General features: G+C 44.5%; 1 protein-coding gene across 1 annotated transcript in view; it reads right to left on the bottom strand.

Moving 5' to 3' along the window:
* Positions 1-1,331: 1,331 nt before the first annotated feature.
* Positions 1,332-12,500, bottom strand: part of LOC113828845 (transient receptor potential cation channel subfamily M member 8) — a 37,707-nt gene continuing 26,538 nt past the window's right edge. The window contains 21 exon segments of the mRNA XM_070130168.1: positions 1,332-1,643; positions 2,229-2,365; positions 3,356-3,581; positions 4,817-4,841; positions 5,064-5,095; positions 5,098-5,133; positions 5,135-5,258; positions 5,816-5,928; positions 5,930-5,956; positions 5,958-6,029; positions 6,032-6,079; positions 6,417-6,642; positions 6,876-7,123; positions 7,428-7,640; positions 7,930-8,118; positions 8,718-8,959; positions 10,107-10,218; positions 10,435-10,531; positions 10,843-11,049; positions 11,308-11,427; positions 12,475-12,500. The exon segment at positions 12,475-12,500 is cut by the window's right edge and continues 87 nt beyond it. Of these exon segments, the coding sequence (XP_069986269.1) occupies positions 1,332-1,643; positions 2,229-2,365; positions 3,356-3,581; positions 4,817-4,841; positions 5,064-5,095; positions 5,098-5,133; positions 5,135-5,258; positions 5,816-5,928; positions 5,930-5,956; positions 5,958-6,029; positions 6,032-6,079; positions 6,417-6,642; positions 6,876-7,123; positions 7,428-7,640; positions 7,930-8,118; positions 8,718-8,959; positions 10,107-10,218; positions 10,435-10,531; positions 10,843-11,049; positions 11,308-11,427; positions 12,475-12,500 (2,832 nt within the window).

Below are 12,500 nucleotides of genomic sequence, written 5' to 3'. Positions count from 1 at the left end.
AGATGGGGGAAGGGGAAGTAAAGTGAGAGAGAGAGAGAAAAAGATAGGGAGAGAGAGGGACAGAGATAGATAAATAAAAAGAGAGGTAGATATAGAGAGATAAAAGAGAGAGGAGAGAGATAGATAGATAAAAGAGATAGATAGACAGAGAGAGAGAGAGAGAAAGACAGAAAGTGAGAGATAGAGATAGATAGATAGAGAGAGAGAGAGATAGAAAGACAGAGAGAGATAGAGATAAATAGATAGATGGATGACAGAGCATAGAGAGATATGATTGAGAGAGAGAGAGAGACAGAGAAAGAGAGAGAAATAGAGAAAGAGAGAGAGAGAGATAGCGAGAGAAAGAAAGAGAGAGAGAGAGAGAGATGATAGATAGATAGATAGATAGAGATGAGAGAGAGAGAGAGAGAGAGAGAGAGAGAGAGAGAGAGAGAGAGAGAGAGAGAGAGAGACAGACAGACAGAGGGATGGAGAGAGAGAGAGAGAGAGAAATAGAGAGAGAGATTTTAGATGATAACTCTTCGTGGAGTGTTATGACTGTTATCGTCTTCGTTTCCATGTGTTCGAAGTGTAACCTGCTATTGCTATTTCATTTTCTGGGTCTTCTTACTTGCACCTCTTTGATTTCGATATTGGTATTATTTCTTCCCAGCTCCTCCTCTTCCTCGTCCACCAGCTGAAGACTTCACAAACATACGTTCCTCCTCGTCCTCCTTTCTTCGTCTCTCTTCTTCTCTCCTCTCTCTTTCCCTCCTCTCCTCCTCTTCTCTCCTCTCCTCCTCCTTCACTCCTCCTCCTATCCTCGTCTTCTCTAGCTCAGATCCTTCGCCTCGGAAATCCGGATTTTCTTCAAGATCTCCTGAAGGATCTCAGACATCTTGGCTTGCGAGGCCTGCAGCTCGTCCAGTCGCTCCGCCACTCCTCGCGCCGCCCGCGTCTCTGACGTGGCTCGTGTGTGGGCGGGACTCCCCTGCCGGGCCTTTCGTTGCCTGCACATATGGCGATAGGAAGGAAAATGGATATTAAGAGAGGAAAGAGAGGAGGGTAGGATGGCGGAAGAACGAGAGACGAAAGCAGTATAACGGAAGAAAGAAAGAGTGAAAGCAGAGTAACGGAAGGGTCGCAAGAGGAAAATCGGTATAACGGAAGGGAAGAGGAAGGAATGGGATTTCTTGATCACGAATGAGCTTTACCTGTTTCTTCCAGCTGCACGAGTTCCTTCTCAATATCCTTCGTAGATATCCCTTCCTCTTCTTCGTCGGCATTGAGGTCCAGCGGCCCTCGGAGACTCATCTCCGCTTTCATCCAGAACTTCCTCCTCGGAGTCGTTTTCATGTCCACCTGTCGCCATCTTCCTTTGCTCTTCCTCCACCTCCTCCTCCTCTTCCTCCTCCATGATCTGGTCTGGCGCCGGCGCCTTGGCTTTCGAACGTTTTCGATTGCGCTGTGCGGCTTTTCTCTTGGGAAGTGGCTTTCTCCGTCGGCTTTGCGTTGGCCAGCGGCGGCGGCGGCAGTTGCCAAGGGCTTCGATGTCTGCGGCGGGCGGCGCAGTGGGAGAACGGTCCGGGTCGGGCGGCCCAGGCCGTCCACCTCGAGCTCTGCTGCTCGTCCTCCGCTCGGCGTCCACTCGAGGTCGTTCTTCCCTGAGAACGACAGAGCGGTTAGGTCGCGACAAGTTGATGGAAGAGAAGTTGAAAGGAAACTTACATGTCATTCATCATGCTTTATGAAATGGACATTATATGCAAAGATCAATATTCCGGCACATTTGCGAGTGACGCAGGTCACTGTCGAATCTATAGGATCAGTTACAGGCAAGAGATACGGAACCAGTGATGATTTTAACTGGAGTAACGAGCATTAAGATAAGAAGACTGAAGCAGCAAAATCAAAGACAGTTAGCTAATAGACAACAATGAATAACGGGTCACCAAGCGAGGCGTTTCTACTCACATGTCTTCGATTTCTTCCTCTGCTCGATGTACTTCGACACGCTTTATCGATCCTGAAACAAGAAGAAAAAACAAAGTCCATACACATCATCTTGTCCCCAAAAAAAGACGGAAAGAAAGCAAAGAAAAAAACACGAAAAGGACATGCCCACAGTAAAAAATAGGGAATCAAATGATACACACAAACTTATTCACCTCAAAAGCCAAACCTAACCCCTAGAAACTAACAACGAAGCATTAACAAGAACACGGTAAAGACAACAACCAAGAACTCACTTCTCCGCTTATTTTCTTGACCCTGTTGCCGAGTTTGCCCTCCTCAGCTTTGGCGGTGACTCTCGCCAGGAACGTCTGAATGCATTCCTTCTCGAAGATTTTGAGAGATGTCAGAGTGTACTTCATGTAGTCCTCCACTTGAAAGGAAAAGGGAAAAAGAGCTTAATGTAATCCTGTGGCCTGGGATAGTGTGGGGATATATTGTGCTTCGATAATGGGGTTAAAATAAGGGAGGATGGGGCTGGAGAATGGCAGGTTTTATGGTGCTTAAATAAGGAAAATTTGCTGAAAAGTTCTGTCATGTTGCTTGACTGAAGTATGATGCTGCTGCCTTAGAATAAGAATAATGTGCTGAAATACTGGGGTTATGGTACATGTATAATGTTATGGTGGTTGCACAGATTGGGGAAGCGTTGCGCTGGAAAGTCAAAAACTTTATGGTGTTCGATTAAAGTACGAGTAGATGTCACTGAAGATACATAAGGATTATTGTTATGGTGCAAGTGATTATGTAGAGGACAAAACAGTGCGTGCTGGAAAATCAAAAAGTGACGATTGAATAAGGTAGGAAAGGTGCGTGCATTTACATAGAGTGTAAGGCGCAACATTATAATTTCTTATCATTTTCATTATTAATATCAGCATCATCACCATATGATATTTGACCAATGCATCAAAATATGTTGTATGTACGCACACACACAGACACACATACATACGTATATATGTATATATATATCTATATTTATCTCTCTATATATATATATCTACATATAAATGTGTGTGTGTGTGCATACATGCATATATATATATATATATATATATATATATATATATATATATATATATATATATATATATATATATATATATATATATATATATACTTACTTGAAAAGCAAAAGGATAGGTAGCTAGATTGACAGACAAACAGAGAAATAGGTGGATGTAGGTAGAAATAAAACTAGAGCGAGAACCTAAGAAAACAACAACAACAATAATAATAATAATAATAATAATAATAATAATAATAATAATAATAATAATAATGATAAAAACAAAAATACATATCAAACCGAATACCACTCGTTACCCCTCCCCCCCCCCAAAAAAAAAAAAAGACTCACGGTTTTCCTTCTTCCTGCGACACGTGACCTTCCAGACGGCCTTCAGGATCCTCCACACGTACTCGAGCACGACGAAGGGCGGGACCAGCGCCGGCTTGCTGTCGTACTCGCGGATCAGGCGGTACATCTCGAACTTCCAGATCTCCATGCTGTTCTCCTGGACCTCGTCGAATACGTAGCTGTGGGTCATATTTTGGGGGTGTGGGATATGAATATTTGTGGTTATACACGGCGGGTTTGTGGGTTATATATATATATATATATATATATAAATATATATATATATATATATATATATATATATATATATGTATATCCATATATATATATATATATATTTTTTTTTTTTTTGGGGGGGGGGGGTATGTGAATAATTTTTGGTGTTTATTATATACAGCCGGTTTTGTTAAAGTTGTGGCAGTTGCCCAACCCAATGAATTTTCATAAATACAGATACAGTCTATATATATATATATATATATATATATATATATATATATATATATATATATATATATATATATATATGATAGATTACATTTAACTATCTATTTGAGGGGTTGATATGCATGTCGCTAGACTGATAAGTACATGCATTTATTTCTTCATTTAGTGCATGTCACGTATGCGAATATTCTTTGGGTCGGGCCTCGCACAGTTCTAACAAACCGACAGACTGTTGTGAATCAGTCTGTATAAACCTGAGGGAAGAATTGATAGAGTCGGGCTTAAGCGAAAGTCGTGTCGTGAGGGAAGCTTCGAAATCCCCCTAACCTGAACGAAGGGTTCGGGTGTTCGAGACGGAATCGAAGCATGTTTTATAGATAGATTTGAAAGCCGTAAATATGTGATTGAATTAGATCATGTTAATCCTATATGTACTGTATAGTAGTGTGATTTGGTATAAGCATAGGATTCAGGGTTTTCAGATTGAAAATCCTGGTCCAAATTGACTGGCATGTGAGGGATAATAAATAACAAACCCTTAGTAATAACTAGAAGACATTCTTACGTAAAGAAAATAGCTATGAGAAGGTTGAGCAACATGATGTTCCCAATAATAGAGATAAATAAACAACATGTTACGAGATTAACAAGGCCCACGTGTATTCCTTCGCGTTCTCATGCACACACAGTCCGGAATGCAATCCTGCCCTTGAGTTGCACAGAGACTCATGGGACGATGCAGGACTGTTGGTAGCACGTCTCTACGTTGTCACCTGAAAGGAAACGATTAATGCTATTAGGTAGGTGGAGGTGTAGGACTTGCGCGGATATTACTTTGGTTAGAAGTCAGTGAACATATTTTTGATCGTTCTACATTAATGGAGAAACTTGACCTTGACAACGCTTTCGTGGATTTTATCAGTTCGATTTCTGTGAATAGTTGGTATCATTGTATGGAACTGTACATGCATACAAGAGGGAGCAAGTACTCAGGACACTTTAGGGACATAATACGTTAGACTTTGCAATACAGCCGCAGCTTAAATTGAAAAGAGAAATGAGACAAAAATATAATTTCTCATGAGAAAATCTACGATGGAAGAATGATACGAGTTGAAGACATTATAGAGTAGCAATAATCAGACATCTTTCACTCATTCATTAAACAAAGAAGAAAAAACACTGATAATAATGATAATGATGACATCCACGCTAATAACAAGGCTAACTGCTTGTGAGTTCGCCGTTAACCATCGCCCACCTTTGGAGTTCGTCCAGCAGGAGTTCGCCGTATGCATCTGCCAGTAGGGCGTGAGAACAACCTCCCTCATTGAGTTGTCCCACGTCAGTCATGTTGAGGGAGGAGACGTCCCGGCCGGAGGTGACAGGAGGCCCTGGGACGCAGAGGCCGTAGCCCAGGATGAAGATCACCAGCAGCGCCATGAACACCCAACACCTCGGAGATCTGGGAGCACGACGGACGAGTGGTAGAGCAGATAGATAGATAGACAGATAAACAGACAGATAGACAGGAAATAGATAGATAGAGTAGGCAGATAGATAGATTAAAGACAGATATATAAACAGATGATGATGAAATGGTGCTGATGCAGGTTGGTGACGAGGGTGGAAGGGAAGAGGTGTGGCATCTGGTCGAAAAAAGCAGGAAACACACGATAGAGAAACGACTCTAACAGAAGGAGAAATATGATAACTTACAAACGAAATGCTGAGAGAAACAAGCAAGGTTATGGTAATAGCAAAAATTCTCTCTCTCTCTCTCTCTGTCTGTCTCTCTCTCTCTTTCTCTTTCTCTTTCTCTTTCCCTATCCCTTTCCCTTTCCCTTTCCCTCTCCCTTTCCTTTTCCTTTTCCCTTTCCCACTTTCCCTTTCCCTCTCCCCCTTCCTCCCTCTCCCTCTTCCCCTCTCCCCTCCCTATCCCTACCCTCTCTCTCTTCTTCTTCCTCTCCCTCTCTCCCTCTCTTCTTCTTATCCTTCTTTCCCTCTCCTAACCCTAGACTTACCATTCTGTAGAAGATAACGAGCTTGGGTCCCAGGTGGTAGTTGACGTGATAAATCCTGAAGAGGCGACAGTAGAAGAGGGTGGTGTTGAGGGAGTAGGCGATCCAGACCCCACTTGAAGGTTTCCCGGTAGGAGTCTGAGTGCCAGTGCCAGGAGTGCCAGGGTAATAGCCATCAGGTCAAATCGGTTCCATACGCTGTTTTCAGCCAGTCGCTGACCTTACCCCGGACTGACGTGGACTGCTCTGACGTTATCTTGGGAATAAAGGGTATTGTGAGTAAACGTTTATTTCTTCTTCGTCTTTTTTTTTTTTTATTTTTTTTTTATTTTTTTTTTTTTGTCCTTCTGGTGTATGTTGGTTAGCAGAATGAATGTGTGTTTTTTATGTGGTGGTTGGAACTAGAATAGCGAGTGGTTGGTGAGTGATTTCGGTGTTTGCAGTTGAGCTACTGCTGCTGCTGCTTCTTCTTCTACTACTACTAGTAATACTACTGTTACTACTACAACAACAACAACAACTACTGCTACTACTATTATTACCACTACTACTGCTGTTACTACGACTGATAAAAACGACAACAATAAACACACCTCAGACAGCTCTCCGACGATGAACGTGAAAATCCAGCAGATGACCAGCGTCTCAGTCACGGACATCTCGTACTTGAAGTCGAACAGGATCACGTACGCATACAGGAGGAGGAACACGACGAAGGAGGTGGAGTGGGCGAAGAACTTGGAGATCGGGGACTTGTAGAACACGACGAGTTTCTGCCACGCTGTGAGGTCTCCCCCGTTGTCGCCGAGCTTTTGGAAGCTGTGAGGAAAGGGGTGGTAGGTGAGAAAGAGAGAGGGGGGGGGGGTAAAAGAAAGAGAGATAGAGAAAAGAGAGAGGGGGATGGAAGAGAGAGAGAGAGAGGGAGAAAGAGAGAAAGAAAGAGTGAGAGAGAGAGAGATAGAAACCCTTACCTCGCAATCTTACCCCACCCACCCACCTCCCCAAAATAAGTAAAAAAAAAAAAAAAAAAAAAAAGCACGGCGGTCACTCACCCAAACAACTTGGTCCAGACGAGAAACGGGAGGAAGTTGCAGATGGTGACGGCGAGGGGCGGCGCCCTGGTCATGCCCCTCCGCCAGTTGAGCTCGACGGAGGCCTGGGAGCACGGGGTCGCGATGAACATGAGGTCGTTGGCGAGGTGCGCGAGTTCGAGGCAGTCCATCTGGCCCCACTTGGGGTTCCTGCGCTCCACCAGCCCCATGGCGTTCGGCGGGTCCTCCTGGTAGCACACGTCCTGGAGCTGCCGGGGGAGGGCGCGAAGGAAGGACATGGTTGTATATATTTTTTTCTGTTTGTGCGTGTGTGTGTATGTGTGTTTTTATTATGGGGTAGGAGAGATCTGGGTAGTGCGATAGTCTTGTTATAGCAAATGGAATTCTAGGTGTGATCGTATTACCGTGTAGATATTCCCTTCCTCTACTCGTTTTCATTCCCTGTTCCCTTCCCTCTCTGACTTCCATCCCTTCCCGTTCTCCCTTTTCTCTCTCGCGGTTTCTCTCCCTTCCCCTGCCACTCTCCTCCTCATTCCCTCCCTCTCTCCTTACCTCCACTGCCAGAGTCTCAAACATGGTCTTCTGCTTCAGGTACTCATTGAGGATGACGGTGTTCTTGGCGCCTAAGGACTTCCAGAGACTCTGATACACGCAGGAGGCCACCACGGCAGCACACAGCGGGGTCTCGCAGCGCTCCCACAGAAAGCGGGCGAGTCGTCCTCTCCGGCTGAAGATCGCCCACAGAAGTAGCTCCTGGTAAGGATCCTGAAAGAAGAATCCTGTGTGAGGACATTCATACGAAAATGTACATACATACACGAACTTGAGTTGAATTTTGTTGTCGTTGAAACAATATAAATAAATCTCTAAATGCGAGAAAATTAATACATGAAGATAAATAATACACACAGAATGTAAAATAATGAACGAGCCCGCACGTACACAACAAACGTAAGGCCAAATATGATGGCAAAGAGAAAAATAGAGAAAGAAATACAATAATGGAAAACGCAATATCAACAGAAAACAAGACATAGATGTAGTTATTATACACCTCGAAAGTGAGGTAGTTGATGCTCGAATCCACCATGACCGCCTGCGGAGTGTCGGCGAGGTACACGGGGTCGTGGTGTTTCCTGAGCATCGCCTGGAGGATGTTGTGGACGTGGACGAGGTAGTGGTAGTTGCTCCGGGAGGACCTCTGGAGGAGCCGTCGCAGGTGCGTGTGGGACTCCGATTTGCACTGTGGGCGGGGCGGAGGGCGTTCAGGGGCGGCTTCACTGGGGTTGGTCGCGTTCATTGGTTATGTGTCATGTGATCCATACATGTAAGTATACATATATATATATATATATATATATATATATATATATATGTGTGTGTGTGTGTGTGTGTGTGTGTGTGTGTGTGTGTGTGTGTGTGTGTGTGTGTGTGTGTGTATACACACACACACACACACACATACCTATACATATACATATATATATATATATATATATATATATATATATATATATATAGATATGTATATATATATATGTATATATATATATATATATATATATATATATATATATATATATATATATATATATATATATATATATATATATATATAGTGTGTGTGTGTGTGTTTGTGTGCGTGTGTGTATATATATATATATATATATATATATATATATATATATATATATATATATATATATATATATATATATATATATATATATATATTGTGTGTGTATGTGTGTGTGTCTTGTATCATATTCATGAATGATATTTTTGCCAAGTAGAGTCTAGAAGCGACATTACAACACGTGACTCGGAGCACAAACGACTGACCGCCTCGTTGTACAGGTACCGCAGCGTCGTCACGTTCAGGTAGTCCCTCATGACCAGTCCGTTCATGATGAACAGCTTGACGAACTCCACCTTCTCCTCCAGCAGCGCCGTCGTCATGAGGTCCTTCAGGTCCCACGACGCCCAGTTCGACTCGGCCGGGAAGATGTGGTTCTCGGCGATGTCCGGCCGGTCCCACAGGAGGGCGAGGCTCAGCTGCTCCAGGCGCGAGGACTGAGCTCCTCCTGCGGGCGGCCAGACGAGGGAGTGGGTGAAGGAGCGAACGGAATTGGAGAGAAAGTAATAGGATATAAAAAGAAAATATCTGGTTGATACAAAAGTTGGTCAGCAAAGAAGCCAAACCTCATTTTTTAAAATTACCTTTTTATACAATGACGAAAGAAATTGCGACTGCAGGCTACGTTATCTCATTTTATTTTTTATCGTTGACAATCAGATCAAGTTGAATGAAGACCAAGTTGTTTGTACTTGAAATCAGGCCAGGCAAAGGAAAATATTAAAGATCTATGGATCGGATAAGGGCTTTTATATCAGGCTGCAAAATAAAAAGACTACAAAACGATAAAGAAAGGAGTAAAAAACAGATAAGGATAATGAAAGAGAAGCATAAGTAAATAAAGAAGATAATTTAATAGGTAAATATATAAAACATGAAGAATAAAAAGGGCTTTCGAAATGAGTCTCTTAAGACTTAACCAGAAGCACTGGATCTTAACAGTCACCGCCCAAAAGTCCTTACTCCAATACGCTTAACGCCTCCATTACACTAAACACAAATGGCAAAACGCAACGAAATCGAAGCCATCTTTCCGTTATCTCGCGGACCCACTCGCCGAAATGGATAACGAGTAACGTCATCCGCAGATCATATATCTATTTCATTCACAGCGAAGAAAGAGTCAACTGAGCTAAAGACCCCAAGAGACGTGCTTACGAAGATGAAACGAAACATTTGGGAAAAATAAAGAAAATCTATAAGCCACGACATTCTGACCCAGACTCCATGCTCCTTCGGACGGTAAAATCACGGCGCGGAGCTTATAGAGTAACTCGAAATTCGAAACTACTTCTTCGTGACATATTATAATTTCCTTTTTTATTAATTTTTCTATTCATTGCCTTAATCCCTAGTGGGGTCGGCCATTCAAATACTGCCTCAAAGTTGGGCTCTCTTGTGCAACCTCTTCTAAGTTTAGCTTCCTAAGGTCTTCCTACACTTTTCTTTCCATCCGCTCCTTTGCCTTGTAACTGGTCGTCGTCTTTATCATTTTCTTTATTACTGTGATCCTACACTTTTTCTTTCCATCCCCTCCTTTGCCTTCCAATTCATCATCTTTATCATTTCTTCATTACCTCTTTCATTTCACACACCTGATAGTAACGCATAGAGGATACAGTGGTCGAGCCCCTCTCCGCAGTCGATGTCGAAGGTGATGATCATGTTGGCCCTCGCGCAGCACTCCAAGACGTAGTCCGCGCATTTCTGTAACGTGAAAGGAATCATAATTATGGACGACTGTGAATGGGTATGTGAAGTCTGTTCATGAAAGGATGTCGATACCGGTAGGAAGTTCATGTGGGTAAGGAAAGTTTAAGAGAAGCTGGGAAAGAAAGGTGATGAAGCATTGAAATTGGATCAATTAAAAAAGGACAAGAAGGATTTAGAGTGAAGTAGATGGTGCCAGTAGATGTGCCTCACCCTCTGCTTCTCCGTTTTGCCTTGGAGTTCGGTCATGGCGGCGAGGATCTTGGTCATCAGCTGCGTGACGTATTGCCTTCGCAGGATGTACCGACCACTGAGGGAGCGGCCTTGCGTTAGTCTGGCCTTCTTTGTGTGATTGTACGAAGCTATATGTAGTTATTTAATAATGTCAGCATCTCAGAAGGATATACTGCACACACACAAACACACACAGACACAGCCCCAGTCCACAGGCGTTCTCACCACTTGGGTCAACACACGCCCATCTATCAGTTCCCCTTCCCCCCTTCCCCATCCACCCCCTTCCCTCTCCCTCCTTCGCCCATCCTCACCCCCCCCCCCCCGTCCATCTGATCCCTCCCCTAACCATCACCCCCTCCTTTCCCCGACCCGCCGCCCACCCACCTCGCAGTTCGAACCGTCATGGACACGGCGTACGCGAGGAGGTCGGCCGCCCGCCCCGTGCCGCCCACGACCACCACGGGGATGTTCTTCTTCAGCGCCATGGCACACTTGCCCAGGGCGCCGAGGCCTCCCTCGAGCAGCACCACGACCACGGGAATGCCCAGGCCCGTGGGTTCCTCCGCCTGGATGGCCTCCTCCAGGCGGGTCCTGTGAGAAAAGCCAAACAAGATCAGTGACGTGCTTAAAGAACATATCATCATGACCGATACTATTAAACCAATCCATTATCTCTACTACTATACCAATCCTTTACCAATACTATTATACCAATCCTTTATTTCTACTACTATACCAATCCTTTACCAATACTATTATAGCAATCCCTTATCTCTACTACTATACCAACCCTTTATCTCTACTACCATACCAATCTTTTATCTAGTTATCCATATTCCCTAAACTGACCTGAAATTGACGGTGCCGTTGAAGTGGTCGCGGGTCCCGTCGTCCACCATCAGGAAGTGGGTGTGGTCGCCGTCCAGGGAAGTGGGCTCGTCTTGGCTCGTCCGCTCCTGGACTTTGTACCTGAAGGAGGCGGAGGGGGAGGAGGAGGTGAGAGGGGGAGGGCAGGAGGGGGAGGAGGAGGAGGAGGGGGAATGGGGAGGGGGAGGGGGAGGAGGAGGAGGAGGAGGGGGGATGGAGAAAGCGGAGGAGGGGAAGAGAGGAAGAGGAGGAGGTGGAGGAGGGGAAGACAGGAAAGAAGGCGGAAGAGGAAGAGGAGGAGGAGGATATAGAAGAAGTTGGAGGGGTGGAAGAGGAGGGGGAAGAGGAGGAGGAGAAAGAAAAAGTGGGAGGGGAGGAACAGCAGGAGGAGGAGGAGAAAAAGAAGCGGGTACAAGGAGGCAGAAAAGAGGGAAGAGAGAGGAGGAGGAGGAGGAGAAAGTGGAGGAAGAAAAAGAGCAGGAGGAGGAGGAAGAGAAAGAGGAGGGGGAGGAGGAGGAAGAGAAAGAGGAGGGGAAGGAAGCGAAAGTAAAGGAAGCAAAAGAGGAGTAAGATGTGCAGAGAGTGGAGGAAGAGAAATAGTAGGAGGAGGGGAGGAGAAGAAGAAAAAAGAAGCGGGTGCAAGGAAGTAGGAAAAAGGGACGGGAGAGGAGGCGGAGGAGGAGGAAGAGCAAGGAAGATTGATAGGAGGAGAGGAGAAGCGGGCAAGAAGAAGGAGAATGAAGAAGGAAGAAAGGATGGAGAGGAGGGATAGGGAGGAGGAGAACGGGGAGCAAAGAGGATGAGAATGGAAAGGGAAGGAGGAACGGAGATGAATAAGTAGAAGAGGAAAAAGAACAAAAACAAGAATAAGCAAATGACGAAGAAGAAGAGGAGAAAGAGGAAGAGGAGGAGATGGATTAGGGGAAGAAGAAACAGGAATAAAACAATAAGATGAGCCAAATATGAAGAAGCACAAACAAGACTCTTTTAACCCAGAAACCATAACCCAAATCAACAGCATTCAACCCCCATTTAACCCCAAAACCTAGAGACCTTACACAGGAGTCAACGAGACATAGCTGGCACAGGCCGGGCCACTCTAGAGACTCTAGACTTCGCAATCTAACTAAGCTGAACTGAGGCCATTACCTCACTTCCTCAAATTCATTCAGATC

The sequence above is a fragment of the Penaeus vannamei genome, chromosome 15, assembly GCF_042767895.1.
Source record: "Penaeus vannamei isolate JL-2024 chromosome 15, ASM4276789v1, whole genome shotgun sequence".
In the NCBI taxonomy this organism is placed as follows: domain Eukaryota; kingdom Metazoa; phylum Arthropoda; class Malacostraca; order Decapoda; family Penaeidae; genus Penaeus; species Penaeus vannamei.
The sequence above is the reverse complement of the archived record's forward strand: the minus strand, read 5'-3'. Positions and strand labels throughout refer to the sequence as shown.